Source organism: Pelodiscus sinensis, chromosome 19 (genome assembly GCF_052426305.1).
Source record: "Pelodiscus sinensis isolate ZL-2025 chromosome 19, ASM5242630v1, whole genome shotgun sequence".
Taxonomy (NCBI): Eukaryota; Metazoa; Chordata; order Testudines; family Trionychidae; genus Pelodiscus; species Pelodiscus sinensis.
Window position 1 is genome coordinate 3,624,863 of NC_143070.1, and position 16,176 is coordinate 3,641,038.

General features: G+C 49.8%; 1 protein-coding gene across 1 annotated transcript; it reads right to left on the reverse strand.

Moving 5' to 3' along the window:
* Positions 1 to 3,478: 3,478 nt before the first annotated feature.
* Positions 3,479 to 15,141, reverse strand: LOC142823097 (killer cell lectin-like receptor subfamily B member 1A). The gene is made up of 5 exons (XM_075913389.2): positions 14,950 to 15,141; positions 9,819 to 9,917; positions 6,033 to 6,196; positions 5,381 to 5,493; positions 3,479 to 4,339 (listed from the first exon to the last, which is right to left on the reverse strand). Exons 1-5 carry the CDS (start codon positions 15,032 to 15,034, stop codon positions 4,216 to 4,218), a joined length of 585 nt encoding a protein of 194 aa, XP_075769504.2. The 5' UTR covers positions 15,035 to 15,141; the 3' UTR covers positions 3,479 to 4,215.
* Positions 15,142 to 16,176: the final 1,035 nt, after the last annotated feature.

Genomic DNA, 16,176 nt, shown 5'->3' on the forward strand with positions numbered 1-16,176 from the left:
ATGAGTCAACAGGGCGCCCTTGTAGCCAAGAAGGCGAATGGCATATTAGGTTGCATTAAGAGGAGCATTGCCAGCAGATCCAGAGATGTCATTATTCCCCTTTATTTGGCTCTGGTGAGTATTGTGTCCAGTTCTGGGCCCCCCCACTACAAAAAGGATGTGGACACATTGGAGAGGGTCCAGTGGAGGGAAACCAAAATGATTAGGGGGCTGGAGCATATGACTTATGAGGAGAGGTTGAGGAAGTTGGGTCTTTTTAGTCTGCAGAAGCGAAGAGTGAGGGGGGATTTGAGAGCAGCCTTCAACTTCCTGAAGGGATGTTCCAAAGAGGCTGGCGAAAGGCTGTTCTCAGTAGTGACAGATGGCAGAACAAGGAGCAATGGGCTCAAGTTGTGGTGGGAGAAGTCCAGGTTGGATATTAGGAAAAACTATTTCACTAGGGGGGTGGGGAAGCACTGGGATGGGTTACCTAGGGAAGTAGTGGAGTCTCCATCCCTAGAGGTGTTTGTCTCGGCTTGACAAAGCCCTGGCTGGGTTGATTTAGTTGGGATTGGTCCTGCCTAGATCAGGGGGCTGGACTTGATGACCTTCTGAGGTCTCTTCGAGCTCTATGGTTCTATGATTCTATGAATCTTAAGCAGCCCCAGGCTAAGAAAATCCACAGCTGGCAGAGATGTGAGACAGCCGCCCGCAAGGGCCTCCTAGACACAAGCAGCCAGGAAGTGGGTTTTCTTTGACTGTCTCCGAACCAGGCTCCATTAGCTCTCGCTGTCTCCTGACAGTGCTCAACAAAGTGGGGAGTTAAGGTTACATGGGACAGGGATCAGCGGCTTATGGAGAGCTCCTTCCTGCTTCCTTACATTGGCTCCCAGATCAAAATGTGGTCGCTTAACATGGGACCGAGAGTGTCCGTGGTGGATCCAAGAGGAAAACGAAGGAGGGCAGATAGGAGAGGCAGGCTGAACTGGAAATCGAATAGTCTGGATGTTCCTGTGAAAAGGCTTTGGAGGTACCCGGGACAGATGCTGGCCCTTATGTGGTTTTTAGGTGGACTCTGTGTGAGCAAGAAGGAATTGTGGGTCGGTGTCACCATTATATTCTACCCATAAGAATTTGCAGAACAGACACATAGCCGGGGTGGGTGCCTTTTATTTTAACTGCAGCATCTTTGAAGACAAGTTCTGGGCCGTGAAGCCGAGGTAGGTGAAAGCTTTTTGATGGCACTTGGTCAAGTTTTTAGTAAGCGAGCAAATGAAACTGAGATAAGGAGGAAGATCAATGTGTGCGCAAGACACTAAGAAGCGTTCGATGCTTTTAAGGTTCATTTGCAAATGTCAGCTAAAAGTTTAATTCCCCTCGGACTCCAAGTTACAAGTACTTCTGTATATTTTCCCCTTGTTTTGGCTGGGTATTTTCTAGCTGCATCAGCTGTTCAGACCACGGGGGCTGAATCTAAATAATTGCACTGGAAGGTCAATGTGTGCGCAAGACACTAAGAAGCGTTCGATGCTTTTAAGGTTCATTTGCAAATGTCAGCTAAAAGTTTAATTCCCCTCGGACTCCAAGTTACAAGTACTTCTGCATATTTTCCCCTTGTTTTGGCTGGGTATTTTCTAGCTGCATCAGCTGTTCAGACCATGGGGGCTGAATCTAAATAATTGCACTGGAAAACAATCTCACAACCAGTGAAAAATTAATTGTGTGAATGTTCCCTGTTGAGCTATTTAATGACTTTCTGTTCATTCCCTTTGTTTTTATGATGTTTGCTATTACTTCGTCAGTACTATAAGCTAACATAGGAAAAAAAGCACTTTATTTGCTCCTTCTGTTGTAATTTGCACATGGTCATAGAGTTGAAGGTTAGAACTAATGAACGAATAAATAAATAAATAAATTGGAAGACAATATGCAAATGAGCAGCCATTTGCATATCCTCTTCTGCAGAAAAATGGCCGTGTAGCCACAGCCTGAATGAGAGGCTGGTATGTGTTTGTAGGGGAAGTAGAAGTGTGGTTTTGTAAGTAACACTTTTGATTTTAAATAAATGTTAATTTAAACACCAAGTATTACTTTCAGAAACACTCTTAAATTGGTTTCCACATGGCAAAAGTTGGCAGGCACCCGGAAAGTATACAGAAGAACAAAATATGAAAAATGCAAAACATTTACAAAATTCTGAACACTTGGCTTTCCCCCAAAATAATTTTGGGAAAAAAAAACCCTTCAGAAAATTAAAATATGAAGTCACTGAAAATGACGTTTCTACGAAAACCATTGCCATTTTTTTTCCCGGAAGAGGAGATGCAAATGGAACGCTCATTTGCATATCATCTTCCGATTCTTTTGGTGAAAGAGGTTTTGCTGATAAAAAGCCCTGGGTAGATGGGGCCAATTGTCAGGGGGAAAAAAACCTTTTGCGCACGCTTCTGTAAACCTATTAAGGGATCTTGCTTAAACGAGTTATTTCCCTACAAATAGCCCCATCTATACAGGGCTTTTTATCAGCAAAACCTCTTCTGCTAAAAGAATCGGAAGACGATATGCAAATGAGCGTTCCATTTGCATATCCACTTCCGCAAAATAACCAGCAGGATAGCCATAGCACTGTCTCCAAAGTAGAAGAAATCAGGAACGAATCACAACTTGTAAGCAGGGAAAGAAATTTTGCCCTTCCATTGTTCCATTGGCATGCTTAAAAATGTTTGAAAGGTTGTTTGGTTTTTTTCCGTGAAAACTTTTGCAGAGCAAAATGCTGCTTTTCCAGCTAGTTCCAGTCTATAATGTTGTTCTCTTTTATGGATTGGTTTATTTTTATTACAGCTTGAACTTCTCTAGTCTGGCGCCTTTGGGACCTGACCGGTGTTTGCCGAACCAAGGGAAGGTCAATATTATCTAGCAGCATTATCAACTCTTCCACTGCTTGCTGGGTTCTTGGAAGACATTTGAGGGTAAATAGGAACTAAATAACAGCACAGAACCCTGAGAGCCAGGAATGGTGGCTGTAAACAAACTTTATGGGACTGTGGGAAACTTGGCCACACCCATGGTAAGAGGACATCCGGCTATTCAAATAGTTGCCGGACCATGGAGGTTGCCAGACCAGAGAGTGCCAGACTAGAGAGGTTCAACCTGTATTTTCCCTGGTCTAGTGCCATCTGTTGGGCCAGAGGAGACAGTGCAATGTCTAGGTTTTCTGCAAAGTGTCTTAGGCTGTGTCTACACTGGCACCCTTTTCCGTAAAAAGGATGCTAATGAGACACTTCGGAATTGCAAATTCCGCGGGGGATATTTAAATATCCCCCGTGGCATTTGCATGAACATGGCTGCCGCTTTTTTCCGGCTCGAGGTTTTGCCGAAGAAAAGCACCAGTCTAGACGGGATCTTGCGGAAAATAAGCCCTTTTCCGGAGGATCCCTTATTCCTACTTTCATGCAAATGCCGCGGGGGGATATTTAAATCCCCTGCGGAATTTGCAATTCCCAAGTGTCTCATTAGCATCCCTTTTACGGAAAAGGGTGCCAGTGTAGACACAGCCTTAATGTTTTGCTGTGTAGAAGGAGAGACTAGGGCAGGGAGAAATATGAGGGAGAACCTATCTGGGTGGCTTTTCCAGCAATCCCACTACACCCACTACAAGCATTTAAACTCTGGGGGAAGTTAATCTTCTAATAAATGGCACAAACTTCGGCATAGGGTTTACTGTTGATTTCATGTGCCTAGCTCTCTGACTACTTGCACGATCATCTGTAGAAGCGGGCTGTGCCCACGAAAGCTCATGATCCCCTCTACATGTGTTGTTAGTCTGTGTGTTGTTAGTCTATAAAGTGCTACCGGACCATTTGTTGTTTTTTTTTTCTGTAACAGACCAACTCGGTGACCCCCTGAACCTCGTAATTAAAGTCAGTACATCAACACACCGAGGTCTGTGTTCATGATGATCTGTCCTCTCAGCCCTATTTTCCCATCTGCCCCTGGGAAATGCAGCGATGGGCTGTTCCATTCATACCAGCGTTGCTTGCAGACGTTTCTGTGCTCACCCGCGGCCCTTAGGGGGCGCTGTTTCTCTTACGTGTTTCTACAGCATCCCGACACGGACAGCGTGGAGGGGTGGTGTTTTTGCCGCCCCTCCTCCCCCCGCCTTTGAGAACGTGACCCAAAGCCTGGCCTTTCGTCCTGCACGGCCCCTTCATCAACTAAGGGATCCGTTCGTGCCCTTCAGAGCGGGACGGCATCTCTCTGGCAAATCCACTTCACGTCAGTGCTGCACATTTCACCGCGAATCTTATTCTCCTTCCACACCCCACAGCTGCTTCCAGCGCCAGGGGCCGCGAGCGAGACCCTGCAGAGACACAAAGGAAGTCACCCCTAGAGTCTAGCTCCATCACCTAGCTCAGGGGTGGGCTGTAATGTTTCCTAGGGGGCCTCTCCAAGAATTTGCTAAGTGATTGAGGGCTGCATTTTTCTAGGATACTAATGAAAGGGATGCAGGGTCTGGGATGGAGATAGGGTGCAGAAAGGAGCTTGGGGGAAAGTCTTGGGGTGCAGGAGGAGGTGTGGGGTCTAAGAGGGAGTTTGGCTCAAGGAGGGGTTGTGTCCTGGGGCAGGGAATTGGAGTGGAGGAGGGGGTTCAGGGTCTGGAAGGGAATTGTGACTAGGGTTGCCAGATGGTTTAACCAAAAATACCAAATACCCCCCCCCCCCAAAAAAAAAAAAAAAACCACTGGGGAAAAAATTCCGTTGAGGAAAAAAAAGAGGGGAGACCAAAGTTGTTGAGAACAAAAAAGATCCCGAAATTTAAGCCTAAATAAATACATTAAAAAAAATTAAAAACTCAGCATGGCCCCTTTAAGAAATGCCTTTGAGGCTTTTTGGATCCAAGAGGCTGACAGCCAGCGGCCATATAGTCTCCGGACCAGACAGCAGAACCAGGTAAGCGGGGGGACTGGGCCCGATTGCTGAGTGCGTGTAGGTTTGCCAGGTGTCTGGTATTGACCCGGACAGTCTGGTATTTTCGCCTCCTGGCCAGGGAAAAAAAATCAGAAAATACCGGACATTTTAGATGTCTGGTATTTTCTGATTTTTTTTTTTTTACCGGACAGGAGGCAAAAATACCAGCATGGCCGGGTCAATACCAGACACCTGGCAACCCTAGTTGTGACTAGTGTTCTAATTTTTTTTTCTCCATCCACATGCGGAATAAATTTTGTTATGTGCACCAAGGCAAGTCCAGATGTGCACCACATGCTGCTGGTTGGAGATGCACGATGGCTGGCTTACCCTGAAAATACATGCCTTATGTTTGCTTCTGGCCCCACCAGCAGCCCGAAGGGTGAAGTGACACGGTTTTGCCCGAGTTAAACACAGAACGAGAAATCCTCACCTGGTTTGATTGAACAGGGAACCATCCACCCACGTCCAGTTTCTCATGGAGTCTGTCAGGCGAAGTCCAATCCAAAAGGAGTAGATCCCCTCTGTGACGTTTCTTATAAATTCCTGTAAAGTTCCCGACAGATGCACCGGTGATTATAACTGCTTGTCAGTCATTGGGGCCAGTGGGGATGGGTGGGTGGGGGGGGGGGGGGGTTCTGGGGAGCCATGTAACCTCTTTCCCACCCAGGGAAGGGCTGGAACAACCCTCTTTTGCCCCAAGCCCCGCCTCTTCCTGCCTTTGCCCCGCCCCCCACCTTGCCCCACCTCTTCCCCCACCAGTCCCGTCTCGTCCCTTCCATCTGCAGCCCTGCCTCATTCCTCCAATTCCCCCTGGCCCCACACCTCTTCTCCCCAGAGCCCTGCCCCATTTTGCCCTCCTATCACCCTGCTTGCTTCGGGGGCAGGAAGCTAGCTGGCTCCCATCCCCTGCTCTCCCACAGACTCGCTGGGTTCTGGATGGAGCAGGGCGTGGTCTTTGGGGAAACTGAGGCACAAAGGAACTTGCTCGTCTGTCTACCCAGGCTGATGCTGCCCGCTCTCGTGAGGTGAAAGAGCAGGGGATGGTCAGATATGACAGCAGCAGGGCCTGCTCTGGACTTTACCTTCTCCTCTTGACCCCGGAGGATGAGCAGGCGGGAACTCTTCTCTGAGCAGTCCTCCCGGCTCTGGTTCCAGGTTTTGCTCTCTTTGGACAGCCAGTAGCACTTGTCCCCATGCAGCTGCCAGTTCGGGGGGCAGAGCTTGCACCCCTCTGGGAGGGGAGACGGAAAGAGACGCCGTTAGTGGGCCTAGAGGCTCAGAGAAATGGTGCGGATGGTTTAGGAGGGTGACCGGGGACGTTCCTCGCTTGCAGAAATTTCGTCTGCCGAGAGGCGAGCCAGTGGTGAAATAGCGGGGGGGCTGCCGGTCAGGATTGGGGCACCCGCCGAGCTGTGGGGCTCGGGTGAGCCCAGGGCTGGAATAGCAGGGGGTGTGGGTCAGGACTGAGAGTCGCTGGCAGATCTTGTTGTGGGGAGCAATGTTACAGGGACCCCGATGTGACTTAAGGTCTTCTATGGCCGTGGGCCACAGCAGGTCAGGAGGCCTGGGTGTCAGAACCGTGGCCACGCCCCACCCCTTCTGCCTGTGGCCCCGCCCTTCTTCCAGTGGCCCCGCCCACCCTTCTGCCTGTGGCACCACCCCTTCTGCCTGTGGCCCCGCCCCTTTGACATGTAGCCCCGCCCCTTCCACCTTTAGCCACGCCCATGCCCCCATCCTTTCCTCCATGTCTCTGCCCTGACTCCACCCATAGCCCCTCCTTCTTCCTCCCCTTCTCTACAACTCTGCCTTTGCCCCCTTCGGCTCTTGCCCCCCGATACCTCCCCAGCACCCCACCCCATTTGGCCCTTCCCCCACCCACACACACTCCTTTTTGCCCCCCTCTCCAGACCCCTCCACTGGGGCCCTGAAACTGGTGACATTTTTAAAGGGGGAGATTTCTTTCCATGGCCCCCATGGGCTCCTGCAGGGCCCCCAGCCTGACCTCCCACCTGTTTGACCTGCCCCCCCCGCCGTCAGAATCTTTGACTCCGCAATCCCTGCTCGGAACAATGGGTCAGCTGCCCCCAAACTTCCTTCTCCTGGAGATGGAGCCGGGGAGGGAGGAAGCCCCCACCCCGTCCGACCCTTTCCTTTGCCTCCCCCGACCCAGACAGGGGTAAGGGGAAGCCGGCAGCCAGCGTGGGAGGATCTGTGGGGTTTACAGCCCCCTCGGTTAAGGGGACCTTGCAGGCTGCAGACATTCCCCAGCCGAGAGCATCTGCCTGGGCGTGGCACGGGAGGGTCCTTTTCCAGGTGAGGCTCAGATCAAGGGACCTACAGAGCAGGCACCTGGAATAGCCCAGACCCACCGCACCGGCACTGGGGGCAGGTCCCCAGCTCCCCCAAGGACCGGATCAGAAGAGAGGGGCCTTGAGCGGCCGGAGACAAGTTGCATTTACCTGCTGAGCTGCCCGGCGGGGAGCTGCACAGCGTCCGCCTGAGCTGCGACAGCGAGCAGCAAGGGCAGTTTGCCCCGGGTCCACTTCTCCCGGCCGCGGGGCCCGCGCCCGTCTCTGCTCCGCTGCAGGGGCCCTGCAAGACTGCGCGGCCGCACGAGCGGAGTGAGCGAGGGCTGCCACGGGGGGCGGCGAGGGAGGCCACATGTGGGCTGGCGGGGAGCAAGCGGGAGCGGTGGGGGGGGGCGGCTGGAGGGACGGGCGGCGCTGTACGGGGATGGGGCGGAGAGAGCGGAGCGCTGCGGGGTCCCGACCCGCCGGGTGAGAGCCTCAGCTGCAGGGCCTGGGCGCCACAGGCCGGTTCATGGCTCCACCCCCGGCCTCTGTACCCCGGCCCCGGCCACCCACGGCCCCGCCTCGTTCCTCCCCTTGCCCGACTCACGGTCTGAGAACCTGCGCTGGGGTTCCTAGATCTCCCGCTCTCTATCTCCAGCCACCCATCTATCCCCATCCACCCCCTCTATCTATCTATCTATCCTCATACACCCCCTCTATCTATCTATCTATCTATCTATCTATCCCCATCCACCCCCTCTATCTATCTATCTATCTATCCCCATCCACCCCCTCTATCTATCTATCTATCTATCCCCATCCACCCCCTCTATCTATCTATCTATCTATCTATCCCCACCCACCCCCTCTATCTATCTATCTATCTATCTATCCCCACCCACCCCCTCTATCTATCTATCTATCTATCTATCTATCCCCACCCACCCCCTCTATCTATCTATCTATCCCCATCCACCCCCTCTATCTATCTATCTATCCCCATCCACCCCCTCTATCTATCTATCTATCTATCCCCATCCACCCCCTCTATCTATCTATCTATCTATCCCCACCCACCCCCTCTATCTATCTATCTATCTATCCCCACCCACCCCCTCTATCTATCTATCTATCTATCCCCACCCACCCCCTCTATCTATCTATCTATCCCCATCCACCCCCTCTATCTATCTATCTATCTATCTATCCCCACCCCCCCCTCTATCTATCTATCTATCTATCTATCTATCCCCACACCCCCCCTCTATCTATCTATCTATCCCCACACCCCCCCTCTATCTATCTATCTATCCCCACACCCCCCCTCTATCTATCTATCTATCCCCACACCCCCCCTCTATCTATCTATCTATCTATCTATCTATCTATCCCCACACACCCCCTCTATCTCTCTCTCCTCTGTCCCCCCATAAGGATTAGATAGATAGATAGGGTGGGTGGGGATAGATAGATAGATAGATAGATAGATAGATAGATAGATAGATAGATAGATAGATAGATGTGTGGGGATAGATAGATAGATAGATAGATAGATAGATAGATAGATAGATAGATAGATAGATAGATAGATAGATAGATAGATAGATGTGTGGGGATAGATAGATAGATAGATAGATAGATAGATAGATAGATAGATAGATAGATAGATAGATAGATAGATAGATGTGTGGGGATAGATAGATAGATAGATGTGTGGGGATAGATAGATAGATAGATAGATAGATAGATAGATAGATAGATAGATAGATAGATAGATAGATAGATAGATAGATAGAGGGGGGGTGTGGAGATAGATAGAGGGATAGATAGATGTGTATGGGGATGGGTAGATAGATACAGTGGAGTGGAGGAGGTTGATGGAGAGATGAGATAAGTCAGGGCGGGGGTGATAGGAGGGTGATAGATTGCTAGAGAATGGGGAAGACATAGACAAGGTGGCGGGGGGGACACATTGTTCTATGAGGTATGATGGGGGAACAGCTGGCATGTGGGCAGGTTGTTAGAAAAGGCAGTGTGTGGGGGGCGTTGGAGTTACGAAAGGCAGTGGGACGGACAGATAAGGCGATGGGGGGGGAGGCAGATAAGACGCTCTGTGAGAGGATTACTAGCTAGATGGATTGATCCTTCATTATAACCAGACGGGTCCACCTGGCATTAGGAAAGGGAAAGTGATCCTGAATGGGTCACTGTTTGCTTGTTCCTGTGTGCTCTCCTGCCTGGGGGCAGTATCGCATCATCCCTTAGCAACTGGAACAGAACCCAGGCATTGCGTTCTTGCCCCATGACTCGAGTGTTAGCCCGGGACATGGGTGACTTCCCTGCTCTGCCACAGGCTTCCCATGTGACCTTGGTCAAGTCACTTTAAAAAAAATCTCTGTGGGCCTCAGTTTCCCCATGTGTAGAAGGGGACAGCAGCTCTGCCTCACAGAGGAGTCATGTGTCAAAAATTGAGAGGCACTCAGGTATTCGACTCATGGGGGCCTGAAATAGACTGACAACGCGGAGGAACATGAGAGTGTCAAAATACCGCTGGAGGGAAGGTGCTGAGCTACTCACCCCAAATGCTCAGGGCCATCAGGGCTCCCAGAAGGACCATGTTTCCAGCACAGCTGATCCTCAGAGCCACCCGATGCCAGGTGGGGAAGTGACTGCTTTCTGGAAGAAGCAGTAAAACTGAATCACGCTCTACGAGTTATAATATAATAATAATAATAATAATAATAATAATTATAAAACAGGAGTGGGGAAACTAAGGCCCGGGCTTGCTTGGGTCCGGCCCCCGAGAATCAGGGCCCTGGGAGTCCATGCCCCCCTGTAGCCCCACCATGGGGCTGGAGCACACATATCTATTAGCCTGGGCCCCACTGATGAGTGGGAGGATGTGGGGAGTGTCTTTCGCCCATGTCAATGAGGTGTTTTTTGTTGTTTTTTTGTGTGGCGTGTGTGATTTTGTGGGGCGTGTTTTTTTTTGTGTGGCGTGTGTGATTTTTCTGTGAACCTTAATGCAAAAAAGGTTCCCCACCCCTGTTATAAAAGGAGCTGGAGCTTAGTTCCTGCTGGTTGTGTCTTTTTTTTTTTTTTAAAACTCCTCTCACATAACCCAGGTCTCCTCTTAATGTGAAAACAGGACCGCTTGTGAGACAAAAATATGCCATTCTTAGTCCTCCCCCACCCCAAAAAACATACACACCCATGACTGTCTAGCCAGGGTGTTCATTGGAACTTCTGGAACAAACAAACTGATGAAGACCATGAATTTTCAACAAAACCACATTTTTTTTTCTGCAGAAAAATCACCATACGCTGAAATATTTCGATGTGGACATGTTACTTTGTCTCCTCGTGGGAGTTGTAGTACCAGTTCCTCATCTTCTCATTCTCCGCTATCAGGCAGTCTGCCAATTGGACTACATCTCCCATGATGCCCAGTGGTCTTCTCTGGGTAGGGGGGTGAGAAGATGGGCATGATAGAGTTCCTGACTCTGGTGCATCCTGGGAAATGTAGTCCCGCTGGGGATACCAGTCCATAAAAGACACTGGGAACACCCACTAGTCTACGTTAGGGAATTATTTTGAAATAACCTCCCCTTATTTTGAAATAATATGCAGAGCGTTCATATTACCACGCTCATGATTTTGAAATAATGGGCTGGTTATTTTGAGATCTTTACTCCTGCTTCCCTTGGGGAATAACGCTAATTTCAAAACAGTTATTTTGGGAGTGATCATTGCAAATGTAGTCATTCTGAAATAATTTCCTAGTGTAGACAGGCCCCAAGAAACTAAACTGCAATGCCCATGCAGCACCAGGGCAAAGAATTTTATGTTCAGACATTCTGGGGTTCCCCCCCTCAAAGAACTGATGCACATTTTCAGCAGAAAGCAAATGCCGTTGGCAAACAACCGTCGATCTATCTGAGAACTCAATTTTCCACTGAAAGTCGATTCAACAGGAAAGTTTCAACCAGCCGTCCGTGTGAATTGGTGGCTTATGAGTAAGTTTATGCCCTTTACTCGTTTGTTCTGCAATATGACTCTGGCAGGCCTTTGAACTTTCTCCATACATCTGTACATCTTCTGTGATGATTCATGCTTTAGTCTTTACCACCCCCTCTCCCATTGTTTCCTGCATTACCAGGCCATTATCAACTACACCAGCAAGTGTGAAATTTGTGACGCCATGCACTGGCTTGCCACCCTGGCGGGCAGAACAATCCAGGCGTCTGTGGAAGAAGTGAAGAGACATTCAGGCGTTAGCCATCTACCTTGTGGTCTTTGCTTTCCTTCGTGTTAGCTCAGCCTGAGGCGCGGCAAAGCGCCTGAAGTGTGAAGTGAGAGCTGTGTGGGGGGAGGTTACCGAGTATCCAGCTGTCAATGAGCTGAATTTGTCACCGATTGATAGTGTTGGTAGAGTGGGGTGTGAATACTGTTGCACAGAAAAGCATCTGGAGCGTTGTGCGCCGCAGAATTGTGTGCAAGATGCAAGAAGTCACGGTTCAATTCTCCTCAGCACTGCTAAGGCCTCAACTGGAGTATTGTATCCACCATGCTACAGGAAAAACAGGGACTAATTGGAAAGGGTTCATAGAAGCACGACAGTAATTAAGGTCTAGAGAACATGGCTATGAGGAAATGCTAACCCTGATTTTTCCAGTTTAGTGAAGAGAAGACTCAGAGGGAACATGATGGCTACGTCTACACTGGCATGAATTTCCGGAAATGCTTAAAACGGAACAGTTTTCCGTTAAAAGTATTTCCGGAAAAAGAGCGTCTACATTGGCAGGATGCTTTTCCGGAAAAGCACTTTTTCTGGAAAAGCACTTTTTCCGGAAAAGCGTCCATGGCCAATGTAGACGCACATTTCCGCAAAAAAGCCCCAATCGTCATTTTCGCAACTGGGGCTTTTTTGTGGAAAAGACTACTCAACTGCCTACACTGGCCCTTTTCCGGAACAGTTTTCCGGAAAAAGGACTTTTGCCCGAATGGGAGCAGCATAGTATTTTCAGAAAAGCAGCTGATTTCTTACAGTAGATCGTCAGTGCTTTTCCGGAAATTCAAGGGGCCAGTGTAGACAGCTGGCAAGTTATTCCGGAAAAGTGGCTGCTTTTTCGGAATAAGTGGCCTAGTGTAGACACAGCCGATATGTATAAAAAGTTGCTATAAAGAAGAGACATAAACTGTTTGTATTGTCTAAGGACAGGACAAGAAGCCATCGGCTTAAATTGCAGCAAGGGAGGTTTAGGTTAGACATCAGGGCTATGTCTACATTCGCGGCTTCTTGCGCAAGTATGACCATTCCACACTGCCCACCCGCTCTTGTGCGAGGAAATTTACAGTACAGTGTGGTAAGAGAGAGCTTCTTGTGCAAGAGCTACGCTCTTTTTTAACCGGTGTAAGCCCTCTTGCGCAGGAGCTCTTGCGCACGAGCGCAGTGTGGATGTTCGGCGGGGATTTCTTGCACAAGAAAGCCCTATGGCTAAAATGGCCATCAGAGCTTTCTTGCGTAAGAGAGCGTCTACACTGCCGTGGGCGCTCTTACGTAAATCACAGCTGGCACATGGCAGTTTTCTTGCGCAAGATGCTGCGAGTGTAGACAGCCTAGGGAAAGCTTTTCAAATATATGTGTAACCACCAAAGGGTGGATTTGAACCTGTGACTTCCAGAGTTTAGTGGGGGAAGCTGGAGGGAGAAAGCCAGCAGTCTCTCAGTTAAAACTGCAGAGCTCCCTTGTTCTTCTCTCTTGTTGTAAGTGGTCTAATGTGGGACAGAGACCCACACTAGGTGTGCGGGTTACATTCACACCCGCAACCAAGAGAGGCTGTGAAATCTCCATGGTTGGAGCAAGCGAGACAAATTCCTGGCAGGGATGGCCTAGAGACCACATGTCGTCCTAGACCACCTCACCCTGTCCCTTCCTGGCTGGCCTCTGGGGGAGCCTTGGTGAGAAAAAAAATTGCCCCCTTGTAGAACTTTGGCTGGGGAGGAGACGCAGTAAGGTGAGGTAGATTTCACCACCCCTGAGGGAAGGAGAATCCCCCCCCCCCACACACACACACATACTGCAGGGGTGGGGTGTTACAGGCAGAGCTGTGTCCCAGTGCATTGTGGGAAGTTTGGGGGGCTGACCCAGTGTTGATGTGACCCATACACTGGGGGCATTGGTCAGGTACAAGAGAGCAGGATGCGGATTCTCTCTACCCCCTTCCAGTACATACGGGATTCATTCCCCCTCATCCCCTCTTGCCCCGGCACAATTTCCATGGTTTTCTGCAGCTGACCCCCCAAATCTCTTCCCCCCACATCTCCTAAGCCAAAAAGTGATCACAACTGAGCTATGTCTAGACTAGCATGATTTTCCGGAAATGCTTTTAACGGAAAAGTTTTCCGTTAAAAGCATTTGCGGAAAAGAGCGTCTAGATTGGCAGGACGCTTTTCCACAAAAGCGTCCGTGGCCAATCTAGACGTGTTTTTGCACAAAAAAGCCCTGATCGACATTTTCGCGATCGGGGCTTTTTTGCGCAAAACAAAGCCGATCCACCGCCAGCCCTGATACACACGCTCCAGATACACACGTGAGTCATCGAGACGGGAATCCGGCACCAAGCACTCACTCCGGATTGTGCGGCACCGAGCTGGAAGCCCGGCCGTCGTGCATCTGCTGTGACCCTATCGCTATACTGCAGAAATGCGTGTCTGTCCGTGAGTCCGTTGGTTCAAGACTGCCTCCTAAACGGTCAGCACGAGGGCCACCGAATTCAGTCAGCGGCTTCCTCTTCTCACTTACATCCAGGTCAGAGTTTGGTTGTTTTAGGACAAAGCCTGGATATGCAGCACCCCCTCTGTGTCTTCACCCCTGCTCCCAAGCCAGCCCCGGAGGGTGTTAGCCGGCAGCCTCGTCAGCTCCCCTGGGAGTAAAGCTGACAGCCAGGCTGCTCCTGCTCCCACTCCCTACTCCAGGCAAATCTTCTAGTGACTCCACATTTGTGCTATAGTGGCTCCTAGCAGCCCCGTTGGGACCTGCGCCATTCAGACATAGTAAAGGAAGAGCCCTGATGATTGTGCAGTTGCATTTAAGACAAGACACTTTCACGGAAGGAAACTGCAAAGCCGCTCCAGAGCTGAATCGGTACCACACCGAAATCCTGCTCCTCTTCAATGCTAAACCATCGCTCACCCTTCCCCAGGGAGGCCTTTTACTGCTCTTTCTCCCTCACGCTGCTCTACACACAAATCCCACCACAAAATTCCCTTGTGTCTGTGAGAGGCCCAGTCATACACATCTCAAGTCATAGCACACTGCTGCTAGGCAGACTTGAACCCGCGACCTCCAGAGCTTAGTGCACAAGGGGTTACCGCACGAGCTAACAGCCAGCTGACCCTTGGTTAAGGTTGTAGAGTGGACTCACTATTCTCTCTGGCTGTGATCGCTGGGCCAGCGCACGCTTCCCGGCAGGCGTGTGGGTTACACTAGCAGCATTTAAAGGCTATGGACGGCCACGAAGGGTCGAGAGACGCACGACGTGTCGGGCAGTTTTCAGAGCACGCACGCTGGTGCTGATGGATTGCCCAGACCAGTCCAGTCCCACGGACTAGGGCTTCCCACTCGGCTGAGCAGAAAGCTCCCCATGCCACAACGTGTATCAGAAAACCCAGCATCGCCACCGTGCTGAGAAGAGACTCCACTTACTGGCGGGGTGAGCAGGTTGGGGCCGGCCGGTGCAGGGTGATTCTCCTTGCAGGTTTAGATCAGCGTAGACTATTTCCTCAGCCATGGCAGCCTCCACAGGAGGGACAACGCACCCTCCCCCTGGGGATCTGAGAATGGGGCAGCTGCTTTTTCATATGAGAAACACGACCGGAGACGCATCCCACGTCAGGAAGTGGTATCAGGCAGATGCTGCTCAGTGTTTTTTTTTTTCCACCGCTAAAGAAGGTACCGGCTCCTGGTTTTGCTTTGAGGTGAGTAAGTTGCAGAGCATACTAGAGTTTTGGGAGGGACCCCCAAGGGATCCTGTGGCATATCCAGAGAGAAAAGAAAGGAATATATTAAACAATCTATAATACTAGCAGATGAGGCCTGCTGTTGACTGAGCAAAGCCATTTGGTATAGATTACACTTACAGGAAAGTCCAAGAAATGAAATATATGTCAGAAATACAGGCAGTCCCCGGGTTACATGGATCTGACTTACATCGGATCCCTACTTACAAACAGGGTGAGGCAACCCCGCACTAGCTGCTTCCCCCCAGCAGACCAGGGAGACGCAAAGCTAGCGCCCCTCCCCAGCAGACCAGGGAGATGCGGAGCGGCTTTTCTCAGCAGACACCTCAGCTTGAGAATAAAGGACTGAGGGAAGTGAGGTGTGGGAGAATAAAACTGAGCTCTGGAGAAATGTTTGGCTAGAGTTTCCCCTACAATATGTACCAGTTCCGACTTACATACAAATTCAACTTAAGAACAAACCTACAGTCCCTATCTTGTACGTAACCCGGGGACTGCCTGTATTTTATGAATGTGCTTGCAAAAGGGGAGTAAAAGAACAGTTTAATGTTTGTGGTTGAAATCGTACCAATTTAAAACTGCTTTGTTGAAATCGTACCAATTTAATTCATGTTATTGAAGAATCATCTGACATAGTAAATGTGAATCAGAAACTCGTCCAGCTTCCATTACTGTCTCCATAATTAATTTGAATTATTTTGTGATGTGTAGCAGTAAACATTTCCTTTGCCCTAAAATGACAGTGGAACAGGTGACTCGGTTTTAATGTGGTCAGCAAATATTTTTGATGAGCTCTTATTCCTGACTTTTCTACTGATGAAAATAAAAAATGATTATTTACATCTTTCACCCAGCAAAAACAAACAAAAGGAAGCTTGTCTTCGTGCTGTGCTGTGGAAGGTTGTCTTCCACA